Source organism: Canis lupus, chromosome 29, assembly GCF_048164855.1.
Source record: "Canis lupus baileyi chromosome 29, mCanLup2.hap1, whole genome shotgun sequence".
NCBI classification, from domain to species: Eukaryota; Metazoa; Chordata; class Mammalia; order Carnivora; family Canidae; genus Canis; species Canis lupus.
Genome location: NC_132866.1, coordinates 33,753,232 through 33,767,122, shown reverse-complemented (window position 1 = coordinate 33,767,122; position 13,891 = coordinate 33,753,232). Strand labels below are relative to the sequence as shown.

Here is a 13,891-nt window from a genome sequence, read left to right as displayed (position 1 = left end):
GCATTCTCATAAAGGTTCTATTTTTAAAACTCAAATATTAGAAAGTGCTTATGTGAAACCTTGGCTAATGACAGTTACCTCAGAGGCAAATACCTCAAGTACCTTTTCCATGGACGTGCTCTTTATCTGCTCTGACTCAACATAAGGATTCACAACTCTTGCCACCCCATTTTCTCTGAGATTGACATTGCAGTAAGCAGCAGGAATGCCCAGGAGAACATGTCAAGAGAAAGGAAAGACAAGTCAAGGGCAGCAAGAAAAGTAACACTGAAGTAGCTGAAAGAGTAAAGATGGTGTGGGGATGAGAGGAAGGAATCAAGCCAGTTTCTCCCTGAAGTAGGGATCTTATAAAAGTTTTCCTCTGAAAAAGCCACAATGCTAGTAAATAGTGAGATTCTGGTGGGAACGGCAGGGTTCTGAAGTAGGAAGAGCTCCTCAGGATCCATCCCCTTCTGTTGTAGATGAAAAGATGAGGGGGGTGGCGGGGGGCGGGGGTGGGAAGCCTGTATTGTGAGCACTTGTTTTTCAGTCGTGCTGCATCATGGTCTCTAGCTTCACTTCCATTGCTCTCCACTTATCCCTTTATAATTACTCTACTTAGGCAATATGGATTATTCATTCAGAGCTGGAACTTCGTTTTCTCATTTCACTGAGTTTAAATAGAAATGACAGGGCCTATTCTTCATGTTTAACAATCAGAACCAATTATGACTCTTTCTTTCCCTCACGCAAAAAAACACACCGTCCTTTTCAGAATGAAGTGTTTTCATTCTCTGGCATAAACAGGCCAGTGAGAACAATAATATGGCAATAAAACCTCCGGAGAAGACATACGCTGAATGTAATCAAGAAAGCCCAGTTATTCAGGGTTGGAGAAATAATGCTATGGATACAAAATAAAGAATTAAAATAACTCAGAGGACACTGAACTCATGGGTATGAGTCAGGGCACATTCATGTGTTTTCAGCACAGTGATATGATCAGCTCCAAAGAGTTCAATTTCTTTCTGTCTTTGGAGGTCCAGAGAGCAAGTGCCGAGATTCTTCCTTAGTACTGACCCCAAATTTACAAAACTGCCCAAATTATGCCTGGCCGGACCAGAAACTCTTTCCACTTTTTCCCCTGTAAGCAAAGAAAAACTGAGTCAAGAGCCACTATAAGCATTAGCTCAATTAATCACCCATCTTTCCATCCATTTGTTGAATTCCCACCATGTAAGAGTTTGGTTGGTGAGTTTGGAAATAGCTTCTTAATTGGAAGCAATGGCCAAGTCTTGACGTCTGTCTTTACAATATTCCTGCATGTTTGTTCCTTGCTTATAGAGGAGAGCCAGTCCTCTGAGGTTTTTGTCCATCTGTGGAACTAAATGGATGTGGTTGGTCTTCTCTTGTCATCCGAAGTAGTAGAGCTGGAGGAATGAAGCAAGAAAAACAATCCATTATCGAAGGGAATATCATTCTTCTGTACTTCATCTTTAAAAAGTCAATTTTTTTGAAATCCAAGGAAAGAGTAGTTGCCGATGAGCCCTTCAGTGAAGCAGAAAGAATTCCAGTGGAGTGGACTGCCCAGGAAAACAGTCCTTTTTTTTTTAGGAAAGAAATACTCTTGGAGATCCATTTCTCATGTATTGATGATCCTGACTTAATTCAGTACCGGAGGCATTTGGCACCAGTGCCATTAGGAAATGACATCCTCAGGCATCTGGGGGATTCTATCCATGGCTCTGCTCTTGAGCTTCCTTGGCAAAATTGTCTATGTTTCAGATTTCAGAGACTAAGGAACTCAAATAGTGTTTCCCTGAGATCCTTGAATAAGTTTGTAGCATGTGACTACCTGAAACTGAAAGAAAGAAAAATGACACAAAACGGATAAGATAAGCTACCTTCTCGGCTGTAAGGTCTGTGAGGACAGGGATCATATTCATTGCTTTATCTCTAGTGACTACCAATATGATGTTTAATGCTCAACATCTATTTGCTTAATTAATAAATATCACTATTGCAGTCTTCCCAGGAAATACTCTCACATCTAAACTGCTAAACAATGGCAAGCACATCAGACTTGGTGTAAGAAAATCCAAGTCTGGTTTCTGGCATTTCTACTTACAAGCTGTGAGCATCAGTTTTCACATCTTTAAAATGGGGTCAGTAGCTCACAGAGCTAACAGGAGGATATAAATCATATAGCATATTTAAGATGCCTTAGCACCATGCCTGGCACAGTGATGTGTGCTTCATAAATGTGGGGTCTGGTAAATAAAATTAGAGGACTGCATAAATCTTAGCAAGAAGCTACTGTGATTCTGAAAAGGAATCACCATTTTTAAAAAAGATTGTATTTATTTATTTGAGAGGGACAGAGAGTGAGCAAGCATGAGCGAGGTGAGGGGCACAGGGAGAGGGAGAAGCAGGCTCTCCACCGAGCAGGGAGCCCAACATGGGGCTTGATCCCGGGACCCTGAGATCATGACCCGAGTTGAAGGCAGATACTTGACTAACTGAGCCATCCAGGTGCCCCAGAAAGCACCAATTTAAAATGTAATCACTGAGAGGCACCTGGGTGGCTCAGTTGGTTAAGCATCTGACTCTATTTCTGCTCAGCTCGTGGTCTCATGGTGGTGAGATGGAGTCTCTCCTCAGGCTCCACACTCAGCAGGGAGTCTGCTTGAGATTCCTCCCTCCCCCTCTCACACTCACACTCACACACATATTCTCTCTCTAAAATAATAAATAAATCTTTAAAAATAAAACAAAGTGTAACCAATGAAAGAGAAGCTAAAATCATGAAAATTCCAACTTTTCCAAAGGAAGCATTATAATGGCAGACATATTTAGTAAGGATACAAGGAATATTTTATAAGAGAATCAGGAGATAAAGTTTTTTTAGTATTCACTTGCCAGTTTTTAGTGCTAACTTTTATTTTCATATGAACAAAACAGCTTTCCTGACTTATCAAGTGATGGCTCTTTAAGATTTTCTTTCAAAGTTCCTGTTAAGAAAAATTTTCCAAAACTTAGATATAAGATAAAGAAGTTATCTTAACTTATCGGCATGCTCTTGTTTCAATGTCAGAGAGAACTGTCCAACAAACTAACTTCAGGACTGTCTGATACTCTAAGGAATTATCATTTTGTTTGACTTACTATTTATTATCTATTGGAGTCTAAATGTTTCTGTCTCTCCAAAATTTGTATATTGAAGTCCTAACTCCACTGGAGCTATCTTTTGAGATAAGATCTCTAAGGAAGTGCTTAAGGTTAATGAGAGTGAGGCCCTGATTCAATAGGATTAGTGTCCTCATAAGAAGAGACACCAGGGCAGCCCGGGTGGCTCAGTGGCCTTCAGCCCAGGGTGTGATCCTGGAGTCCCCGGATCGAGTTCCATGTCAGGCTCCCTGCATGGAGCCTGCTTCTCCCTCTGCCTGTGTCTCTGCCTCTCTCTCTCTCTCTCTCTCTCTCTCTGTATGTGTGTCCCTCATGAATGAATAAATAAAATCTTTTAAAAAAAATTTTTTTAATTTAAAAAGAAGAGATAACAAAGAGTTCTCTCTCCCCATCACCCCACATGCATATATCAAGGAAGGTCATGTGAGGATATAGCAAAAAAAATGGGCATCTACAAACCAGAAAGAGAGAATTCAGTTTCTCACCAGAAACTGAATTGGCCAGAGCCTTGATCTTGGACTTCCAGCCTCTAGAACTTGAGAAAATAAATATTTGTTGTTTAAGCCACCCAGTCTGAGGTATTTTATTACGGAAGCCTGGGCTGACTAAGATAACTATGCTTAAAGTCCAGACACTGTAACTTTAATATTAACTTGTAGAAGACTGATAATTTTTTTTTCAGTAGGGATGTAAATGATTTCTGTTTGTAGAAAGGAGAGCCCCCAAGGTTACAGTTTTATTGACTTGTAGGACATTAACCATTTTTATGTAATGTTGTCCTCTGAGCCTTAATTTTCCTGCTCTGTAAAATGCCACTGATAGCTCCTCCTTCCTAGTGTTGCTGTAGGATTAAATATAAGCCCATTGTACTTGTAGGGCACTGTCTAACACACAGTATGCTCTCACTTAAATTGCTCTGATTGTTTAGATCAGAGGTCCATAGCCATTTTGTTGCATTTGTACAATGTTTAAAAATATTAGTGGCAGGGGTGTTCAGTTGGTGGTGGTTCAGTTGGTTAACCATCCCACTCTTGGCTTCAGCTCAGGTCATGTGATCTCAGGGTTGGGAGATTGATCCCCACTTTGGGGCTCTGTGTTCAGTGAGAGTCTGCTTGAGATTCTCATTCTACCTCTCCCTCTGTCCTTCTTTCTGCCCTCTCTTTCTCTCTCTCTCTCTCTCTCTCTCAAATAAATTAACTAATTAAAAAATATTAGTGGCCACCAGGTAAAAGCCAGGATATTTCACATATTTCAGATTTTGACTCCTAACAATTCAAATGGTTAGGCAACACAAGGCTTAAATACTACATGGAAACCAATGACTCGAAGTGGGTGGCATCTTCCCTTTGGGATGGGCAGGTATTGTCCCACTTGCCATAAGCCACACCCAACTCCTTTGTCTGGTCCTTGAGGTTTCAGTCTCTGGGTTAGAGCATCATCCTCCTCATTCCCTAACTAAAATAACCCTCACATATTATGCTGAGTGAAGTAAGTCAATTGGAGAAGGACAAACATTATATGGTCTCATTCATTTGGGGAATATAAAAAATAGTGAAAGGGAATAAAGGGGAAAGGAGAGAAAATGAGTGGTAAATATCAGTGAAGGTGACAAAACATGAGAAACACCTAACTCTGGGAAACGAACAAGGGGTGGTAGAAAGGAAGGTGGGCAAGGGGTTGGGGTGACTGAGTGACAGGCACTGAGGGGGCACTTGACAGGATGAGCACTGGGTGTTATGCTATATGTTGGCAAATTGAACTCCAATAAAAAAAAATAGAATAACCTTCACAGTTTCCAGAGGCTTCCAAAAATGGGCTCTTACCCAAGAGAACTCGTAAAGGTCTCATGGTTCAGACTGATTGTATAAGAGGTGTTCATGGGGCATTTGCCCCTTTCTCATCTATTTAGCCCTGCAGGAAGGGCATGGTATGCTTAGGCTGAGTGCTAGGGTAAGACATCTTCCTGAGGGTCTCTGAGATTGTCATATCCTGCCTGGACAGTCTCCATGACTTAACACCTTGCAGCCCTGCGTTTGAGCACTGGACTAGCTGATGATAATAGTTACTTTAATATAGAGCTCCCACCTATGCCAGCCACTTGCTGTGGGCCATCTTGTAGAATCCTCCAAATCATCTGAAATAGGCATCACAGGTCCACAATCTGAATTTTCAGAGCCTAAAAACCAAAATACTTCTTATTAAAATTGCAGATTGGCAGGTTAGCAAAGTCTGACCTGAACCAACATGAAACTATTGCAGTCTTTATTTCTCTCACTTAAACACTCTCACATTTTGCTGCAAAAATACTGATGTGTTTGATTACTGGATTCTGCCCCATGCCCCTCTGGAGATCGGCATTCACAATGAAATTTTTTAAAAAAAGATTTTATATATCTGGGTGGAGGGGAGAGTGAGAGTGAGCAGGAGGAGGAGCAGAGGGAGAGGGACAAGTGGACTCTGTGCTGAGCACAAAGCATGATGTGGGGTTTGATCCAATGACCCTGAGATCATGACCTGAGCCAAAATCAAGGGTCCAACAATTAACTGGATGAGCCACCCAGGCACCCCTCACATTGAACTTTCTAAGCTTTGAACACATCTGGCTCCAAGGTTTTGAATAAAATATTGAGAATATATATTATAACCATTTTACAGATGAGGAAACTGAGTCCTTGAGAAAAATTAAAAAAAAAAATCCAAATAAGTGCTTTGCTATAATGACCACCCATCAGGGAGTCTGTCCTGGATGACCTGAGGCATGTTGCCTGTCTGAACCTCAGAGGGTTCTCTGAACCTCATAAGAAGGGTAGCAGTACTAGCTAGCTGTTACCATGCACTTAATATGCTTCAGGTCATTTCATTCTCTCTAAACCATCCTATAACATAGGCAATATTGTTGTTGCTCCTTATTTTGTTGATGAAGACACTGAAGTTTAAAAAAATTAAACGATTTGCCCAAGGTCACCAGCCAGTCACTGGAGAGCTTGCATGTAAACCAGCTCTGTCTGAATTTGGTGTCACACACCCTTTCATGGGTTTCAAGGGTCCTCACAGCTCTAAAAGGAGTTCCTTTCTTTTGTATCTCTATTAGATTGCTTACTGAGAAAAGTGTCTGGCCCATTCCACCTCTTGGTCCTCACATTCCAGCAGTCATCAGCTTGACAGAGAGGCCCGGCATTCTTTGAAACTGGTGTTTACTGTTCTCTACCTCTCACACCCCAGGGGAGCGTTCCAGCCATTCAGAGATGTCCACTTTCAAACTACTGCAGGCATTTTCCAAAACATCATTTTCCATGACTCAGTGGTCTGTCTCTCCTTCTTCCTGCTGTAAAGGTTTCTGCAAGTAGGTGCAACATTTCTCTAAGGGCTTTCAGCTCCAACAAGTCTGATCCAACAGGCCCAGTTCCTCAGCTCCTGTTAATGAGGTCTGTCCCTCCTCTTTCTTTCCATCTCTTCTAGGTGATTGCTCATCCTCTCACTCAAGACATAAGAAAAATCACAAGAGCTTCTGCATTAGCTAGGTGTGGGAACCCAGGCCTCACTGAAAGAGAGTTGAGGGCCATACTAGAGGAACCATCACCTTATAGCCAGTTTGAGTGACCAGTCATGTCTCTCAACCTCATTGCTGGAAAGAAATGTCTCTTGGCAAGAAATGCAGTGGTTTGGTTTGGGAAATCAGCTGCCTGTAATCCACCAATGAAGAGATGCTACATGGGGGGAGGACAGCATCAAGGTCTCATCTCACTCTCTCCCCATTCTTTACCCTCATTATTTTGGGCAAGACTTTTAAGCTCACTGGAACTGTTTTATTGTCTGGAAAATTAGGATAAAAACACCCAGTTCTGCCCATCTCAAAGGACTGCAGGGAAAATCACAGTAGTAATGGATTTGACAAGCTTTGTGAACATCACATAACAATTATTAAGGTAAGCCTGAGGGCAGTGGGTGAGTTGTAGCCAAGGAAGAGGAAGAAAGGTCACAGGAGTCAGCTCTACAAAGAGATGAGTTCAAAAATTCAATAGACTCAACTCCAACAGACCTTGACAGGTGATCCTGGGCTTACACATATATTTCCAACACACATCCCTTTTTCCTGCATCAGGATGATTGTGAATTACTGGGTTTAAGAATGACTGAGAGATTTTGTTTCTGTGTGTCATTTGAAGCATTTTTTTTATTCCTGAAGATTATGGCTTGCACAAGAAATGCAACAAGAGTGAAAATCAAGAGAAACAACAGACAGCAGAAACAAACCTGCACCTACCTTTGGTAGTGAAATGATCAGAGACTATTATAAAACAAATGTATTTATCAAATAAATTATAAACTTGAACATATTTGTAGGGAATAATAAACAGTAAAAAAAAATCTAGCAGATATGAAAAAGAACCAAATAGAACTTCCAGGAATAGAACACTGAAGTTAGGGATCCCTGGGTGGCGCAGCGGTTTGGCGCCTGCCTTTGGCCCAGGGCGCGATCCTGGAGACCCGGGATTGAATCCCACGTTGGGCTCCGGGTGCATGGAGCCTGCTTCTCCCTCTGCCTATGTCTCTGCCTCTCTCTCTCTCTCTCACTGTGTGCCTATCATGAATAAATTAAAAAAAAAAAAAAAGAACACTGAAGTTAAACACACCATAGGTTCACAGACAAGTCTGGGGACTAGTCAAGTTGGGCGAAGGTGAGAGGCAATGCCTGTCATGGAAAGAGACACTAGGCTTGGTGGAATTGGAGGTGGTGTGAAGGAAGGGAAATATAAACTGGACTTCTCGGAGCTTCAGGGATCTCAAAGGTGTTGACTTCTTTGATAACAATGGTAGCATTAGCAGAGGGGCCAGGTTCTCAGGTGGCAGCAGCCAGAACTTCTCTGGGAAAAATGGAAAAGTGATAGCACAAGGAGGCATCACCAGGTCTTAGTAAGTCATTCAGAAATAGGGCACTGTCCATATGTCATAAATTACAACCATGATGCAGAACAAGAAAGGGTAATTAGTAAACTCAAGAATTACTCCTGAAAATCAGCTCTACTTTTTTTTTTTTTTGCCTCATTGCATCAGAAAGAGCAAGATGGGTCACCAGCAGCTCTACTGGAGCCACCCGAGGAAGTTTGGCCAGGGCTCTCGTTCTTGCCGCATCTGTTCAAACTGGCACGGTCTGATCCGGAAATATGGCCTCAACATATGCCACCAGTGTTTCCGTCAGTACGCCAAGGATATAGGCTTCATTAAGTTGGATTAAGTGAACTTCCTTGAATGGGTCATCCAAGATACCTACCTTAACTGCAGATGTCCAAGAACCTACTTTGATGCCGACTCATTGTACGTAAAATAAAAATACTCCAATTATGAGTGTTTTAATGTGAAAAAAAAAAAAGAAAATCAGCTCTAACTAAATGAAGGCCATTTGTGATTTTCTGTTGCAGAGTCTTAAAATTGAAGCCAGGAATCAAGATTCATGAAATCTTTTCAGGAGGTAAGACTTCTAATCAAAATGAAAGGTCTTATGAAATGAATGGAAACATAGATCCAAGTCTGGAATCATTAAACTTGGCACTCAGGAGAAACTACAGAATGATTGTAGGGCAATCCCTTCATTTATATAAAAGAGGAAACCAGACTGAGAAAAAGAAAGTATGGCAGACAGAGAGATGGATCACATCTCCTAGCCTCTGCTTTGAGACTAAGCAATACAACCCACCCACAAAAACAGTTTCCCTTGGCTTAGCTTTCTAAAAGAAGAAAAAAAAAGAAGAAGAAGAAAGAAAGAAAGAAAGAAAGAAAGAAAGAAAGAAAGAAAGAAAGAAAGAAAGAAAGAAAGAAAGAAAGAAAGAAAGAACTCCATCTACTACTATATATAGTAGATGGAGTTGTGAATGCTGGCCCATCTGGTGAATAATTGGCAAAAATCAGAATATAGTGAAATGAGGGCTGGTCTGAGTAAAGAGAAATGAGCAAGTCAGGAAAGGCTTGGAGGAGATAAGCTTTGAGGGAGGCCCTAAGCACTGACACCATGTACAGAAGGAAAGGGTGCCACAGGCAGGGGTGATGTTTCAAGCAAAGACCAGGCGGTGGGGTGCATGCTTAGCCGATTCATTTATTCAACAGACACTTACTGGGAGCCGGTTATATGTTGGGCACAGCAGATAGACGGAAGATGGTCTCTGGTTCGTGGGGCTTACGTCCAGCTGGGGAATGTTGAAGACTGTGATACATTTCCTGAGGAGAAAGAAGAAACCAGCAGAGGGGCTGGTAGACTAGTAAGGGCAGCGACCTCTCCTGCAGGCAGGGGGCAGTGCCATCACTGCGGGATGGGGACCCATGGGCCCTGAGGCCCTGCACTGGCTTCCGGGGCGGCCTGAAGCTCCTCTGTGCTCGGGGCTGCAGAAGAGAAGGCGCGGGGTCCGCAGCCTCGGGTGCCCGGCCCAGCGGCCTTGCTGGTCGCCGTCAGTACCCCCGGCGGGAACCCACAGCACCTCGGGACTCCAGCCTTCGGGTCGCGGGCAAAGTAGGAGCAGCGGGCATTTCAGGGTGCTGGCACTGTGGGAGCCTCTGCTTCTTTACATTCGTGTGTGCTTCCCAAGTTTTCTCTCTTAAATATGCTCCACTTTAAGCATCAGAAAAAAATCATGAAAACAACTTCCTAAAAGTATTTATTTCAACTATTACTATTAACCACAGGTATAAGTGCACTGGTATGGAAAGACGTCCACGATACATTACTGACTGGAGAAAAAGAGCCTGCCACAGGACAAAACAGAACGTGATCTTATTGTCATAAAACTCTACTTGTGTAGTTGATTGTATATACATAAAAAGTTCTGGAAAAACCTACATTAACTTCTAGTGGGGAGAGGGGAAACTTTACTTTTATACTCTCCTGTCATGTTTGCATAAATATGTGTCACTCTGGCCATTTTTAAGCAAAATATACAGAGGCACTAGGTGCCCTTCGTTGGGTTCATCCACTCCGGGTGGCGGGTGGCCTGCTAGCGCACTCTCCCCCTGCCTTCTGTCCGGCTGTCCGGCTGTCCGGCTGTCCCACTCTCTGGGCAACAGGGAACGCGGCCCTTCAGGCCGCTCAGATCTGTGCCCATCCCACCCAGACAGAAGACCCTTCAGGTGGCACTAATCTTGGGCTCCTTGGACCTGCCCTTTCGTCGCGAGGGTCATCACCCCCTCCAGGTATGCTCTGGCCTCGTGGAGCAGGAGACTCACAGGTGGTTTTTCTCCGCTTCCTCTGTGGCTCTGCCCAGCTTTCCTAGTCTAGAGGAAGGCCTCTGACAGAGACGGTGACGGGGGTGGGGGCCCCTCTGGCTAGTTCTGTCCCGTGCAGGGAGGGGTGACTAGGGAAGTCCTCCAACCTTCACCCTTGGCACCTCCTCCCCCTCACCTCGGGGTCCACACAGGCTTTCTTCCCTCTTCCCCTCTCCCACTCTCTCTGCTCCCTCCTCTTCCTCAGCCCAGCCCAGGAAGGAGGTGGAAATAATTAACACCTAAGTGGAAACTCTTTCACAAGGGTTTGTGAGCTCCACCATTAATTTGCATTTTAAACCTTCTGTCGCTAATTGTGGAATGCAAGCCTTTGTCTTTCCTGAAAGGAAGGGCTGACGATGGAAATCTGGGGAGGGGAGGAGGAGGTTCTGTTTGTGCAGGGCCCCCCAAGCATCTCCCTTCAAGCCTGGTGCAGAGAAAAATAACCTGAGTTGAGGGGAATGTCACCCTTAACAGTTGGTTTCTGGAAATGAGCTCTGCAGCCTGTCTGTGGCTTGGGGCCCAGCTGTCTCCTCCCCGAAGCAGGCCGGCCTGGCACTCCTGCCCCTGACACGGGCCTGTGTGAGGTGGGGCTGGGGGCCTGGAGATAGGTCTGAACCTGTTAAAAGGGGCAGAGGACTCCAGAGAGGAGTGAGCAGCGTGCATTGGGAGAACGTTACAGTTAACTTTTTGAATGCGAAGAGCATTCACCAAAAAATAAAAAAGGTTCGGAGGTGAAAAGCAAGTGTCCCTCCCTGGAGTTTCTGTGGAACGTGCACCATCTGTTCGTGTGCAGATCGAGGTTCTAGGTTTCCTTTGATTCTATGCTGTTCTGTGTGTGTGGCTCGTGGGTTCTCGCCTTGCTCCCCCGCACAGTCTGTGCTTAGACAACAAGTAAGTAGGGGAGTTACGGACCTCGAGCCTAATCAATACCCTATTTATTGATACTCCACAATGATTTTGAGGCTGATTCTTTCTGGGGTAAAACGTCATTTGATTTCTCAAATGGATGACACACTGCCTTGCCTTAAACATGGCACGGCTAACTTCATTTGGTTTTGTAATCTGCCTCTGAGGCATCACCTCTGTGCTGCCCTCCTCTTTCTGTGCCTTTGACCAACCTTTCTGCCGTGGCTCGGTTTCTGGCGGCAGACCCCAGTAACCGTGTTTAATTCACTGCTGCTCTCCGAGAAATCAGCAGATGGCCAGCCTTGATGGGACAGTGCATACAGCCAGAATTGTCAAGGGACACAGTCCATCCTCTGAGGAAAGAGTGACCACTGTTCAGAGGCATTTTCTTTTTTACTTCTATTCTGGGTTCTTTGCATCGTAGGTAGCTGGAGTTGCAGGAAACCTAAACCCATGGTGGGTTTCCGGCTGTTATGGGAGCCAGGAGCAGTGAGGGCGGCCTTAGCAGGAGGTGGCGTGAATATTTGATGACATTAAAATGCTGTGGGTTTTGTTCCTTTCCTGGAGTGCTGGAGGGTAGCATGGCACCTGCCCAGGACCCGGCCTGAGGGAGGGTTGGTGGTGGTTTTGGGGACTGGCAGGCAGGTGGGGGTGGTGGTCCCTGTGGTTGTCCTGGCTCTTCCCACTGAGGAGTGGGCCCACGGAGAACAAACCGGCCACGACAGTCTTAAGTAAATACACAACTGAAAATCCACCAGTGGACTTTCTGATGAAAATAAGCCATAGGGAAGATTGTTTCAGGAGTGGCCGTGGTACCATTGTGAGTTTCACCACATTATTATCCTGGATCTTTTGTTCCATTGAACTACGTATGTACTCACCTACTTTGCCTGTTCCTCTGTTGAGTTGTACCTTGCAGATCTTGATGATTCCGGTGCACTCTTCATAAAATAGGAAACTAGAAACTAACCCTTTAGACTCATAGACTACAAACACTTTTCCCCAGTTTTATTTATCTTTGTTCATGGCACTTATTTTTGCCCTATAGAAATTGTCACATTTTCATGTGGTCAAATGTATCCATTGATCCTTTTGGTTTCTGGGTCACATAATCTGCTTAGAAAGTACTCCACTTTTAGATTATATAGACGTACATGTTTTCTCTGAGATATTATATGGTTTCCTTTCTACAGTTTAAATCTTGCATCCAACTAAAGTTTATTTGGGTGTAGAGTCTGACTTCATGATTCCGTCCAGCTGATAAGCAATGACCTCCAATCATCGAATGATCTCTCTTTGCTCATTAAGTCGAAGTGCCATATTTATCATAAACTGAATTTCCATGGGCACTTCAGTCTATTTATGGTCTCCTCCTCTTTTGCTCTACTATTTTTTTCCTCTGCTGTGAACTGTTTTAATTATTGTCATTTCATGATGTATTTTAATAACTAGTAAGAGTAGTGCTGCTTCATTATTCTTCTTTGGCCTTTCCCCACATATTTCCCTATGTTCATTTTTCCGGATAAATTTTATTTTTTTTTCCGGATAAATTTTAATGCCATTTTATCACCTCTCCCTCCCTTCCAGTCCTCTTTCTATTCTAACTGGAAAAGCACTGAGCAGATACATTAGTTGAGGGAGAATGACATTTCAAAAGATGGGTGTGTCTTCTCATTGACTCCAGTTTTCTTTTATGAATCTCACTAGATCTTTAAAATTTTCTTCCTATAGATCTTACAGACTCTTGGTTAAATCTGTCCTATGAATTTTTTTTTTAAAGATTTATTTATTTATTCATTCAGAGAGAGCGAAGAGAGAGGCAGAGACACAGGCAGAGGGAGAAGCAGGCTCCATGCAGGGAGCCCGATGTGGGACTCGATCCCGGGTCTCCAGGATCACACCCCAGGCTGCAGGCAGCGCTAAACCGCTGCGCCACCGGGGCTGCCCTGTCCTATGAATTTTATCTTTTCAACCACCATGGCAAATGAACTATGTGCGTTTCAGACTTTCTCACTGGCTGTGTGACTTTAGGCAAACCACTCACTGTTGCCGGGCCTCAGTTTCCTTGTGTGCAGAGATGGGGGTGTGCCTCCCAGATCCCTTAGTGTGAGGCTAGCCGACAGTGTGAGCCGGTCCTCCACTCTACGCAAGATGCTGGTATGTTCAGGGGCAGCTCTGCCCTCATTGCATTTTCATGAGAAAGACCCAGGTCAGCTCAGTTTCTCTGGTCCCAGCTGTGCAAACAAATACCTGGGTCAGCCCTAATTGGAGCCCCTGTGAGTCCCCTGCCCCCTCCAGTGATCCACCGAGTCTCAACTGTGCCCGACTCCTCTCTTGCTGCAGGCTGGGGAGTATTCCACGCCCAGCCGCCCTTTGCCGGGGACCCACCAGGTGCCAGGCACCGTGCTAGCCTCTGGCCTGGCGCTGGCTGTTTATCTGGTCGGCGTGGACAACCACTGTGCAGAATTCACACCTCCCAGCGCAATTTGCGTTTGGGGCTCAATTCTGAGTTTGTTTGGGCCTCCCGTGTTCCCTGAACAAATGAACTGGTCAAGGGTCTTTTTTCTCC

At 44.3% G+C, this 13,891-nt stretch overlaps 1 protein-coding gene and 1 long non-coding RNA gene across 6 annotated transcripts in view; one reads left to right on the top strand and one right to left on the bottom strand.

The window, feature by feature from the left end:
- Positions 1-13,891, bottom strand: part of LOC140621129 (uncharacterized) — a 56,805-nt gene that overhangs the window by 24,217 nt on the left and 18,697 nt on the right. For 2 of the 5 annotated variants that reach the window (XR_012020857.1, XR_012020859.1), the window contains exons 3-6: positions 9,276-9,378; positions 5,251-5,341; positions 1,182-1,409; positions 103-175 (exon numbers count right to left, since the gene is read on the bottom strand). This is a non-coding gene — a long non-coding RNA (uncharacterized lncRNA). Of the gene's footprint in view, positions 1-102; positions 176-1,181; positions 1,841-5,250; positions 5,342-9,275; positions 9,379-13,891 lie in introns of all 5 variants that reach the window. The other 3 variants (XR_012020858.1, XR_012020860.1, XR_012020861.1) reach the window with 3 other exon arrangements.
- On the top strand, positions 8,198-8,520 carry LOC140620592 (small ribosomal subunit protein uS14-like). Its single transcript, XM_072804736.1, has one exon. It carries the CDS (start codon positions 8,231-8,233, stop codon positions 8,399-8,401), a length of 171 nt encoding a protein of 56 aa, XP_072660837.1. The 5' UTR covers positions 8,198-8,230; the 3' UTR covers positions 8,402-8,520.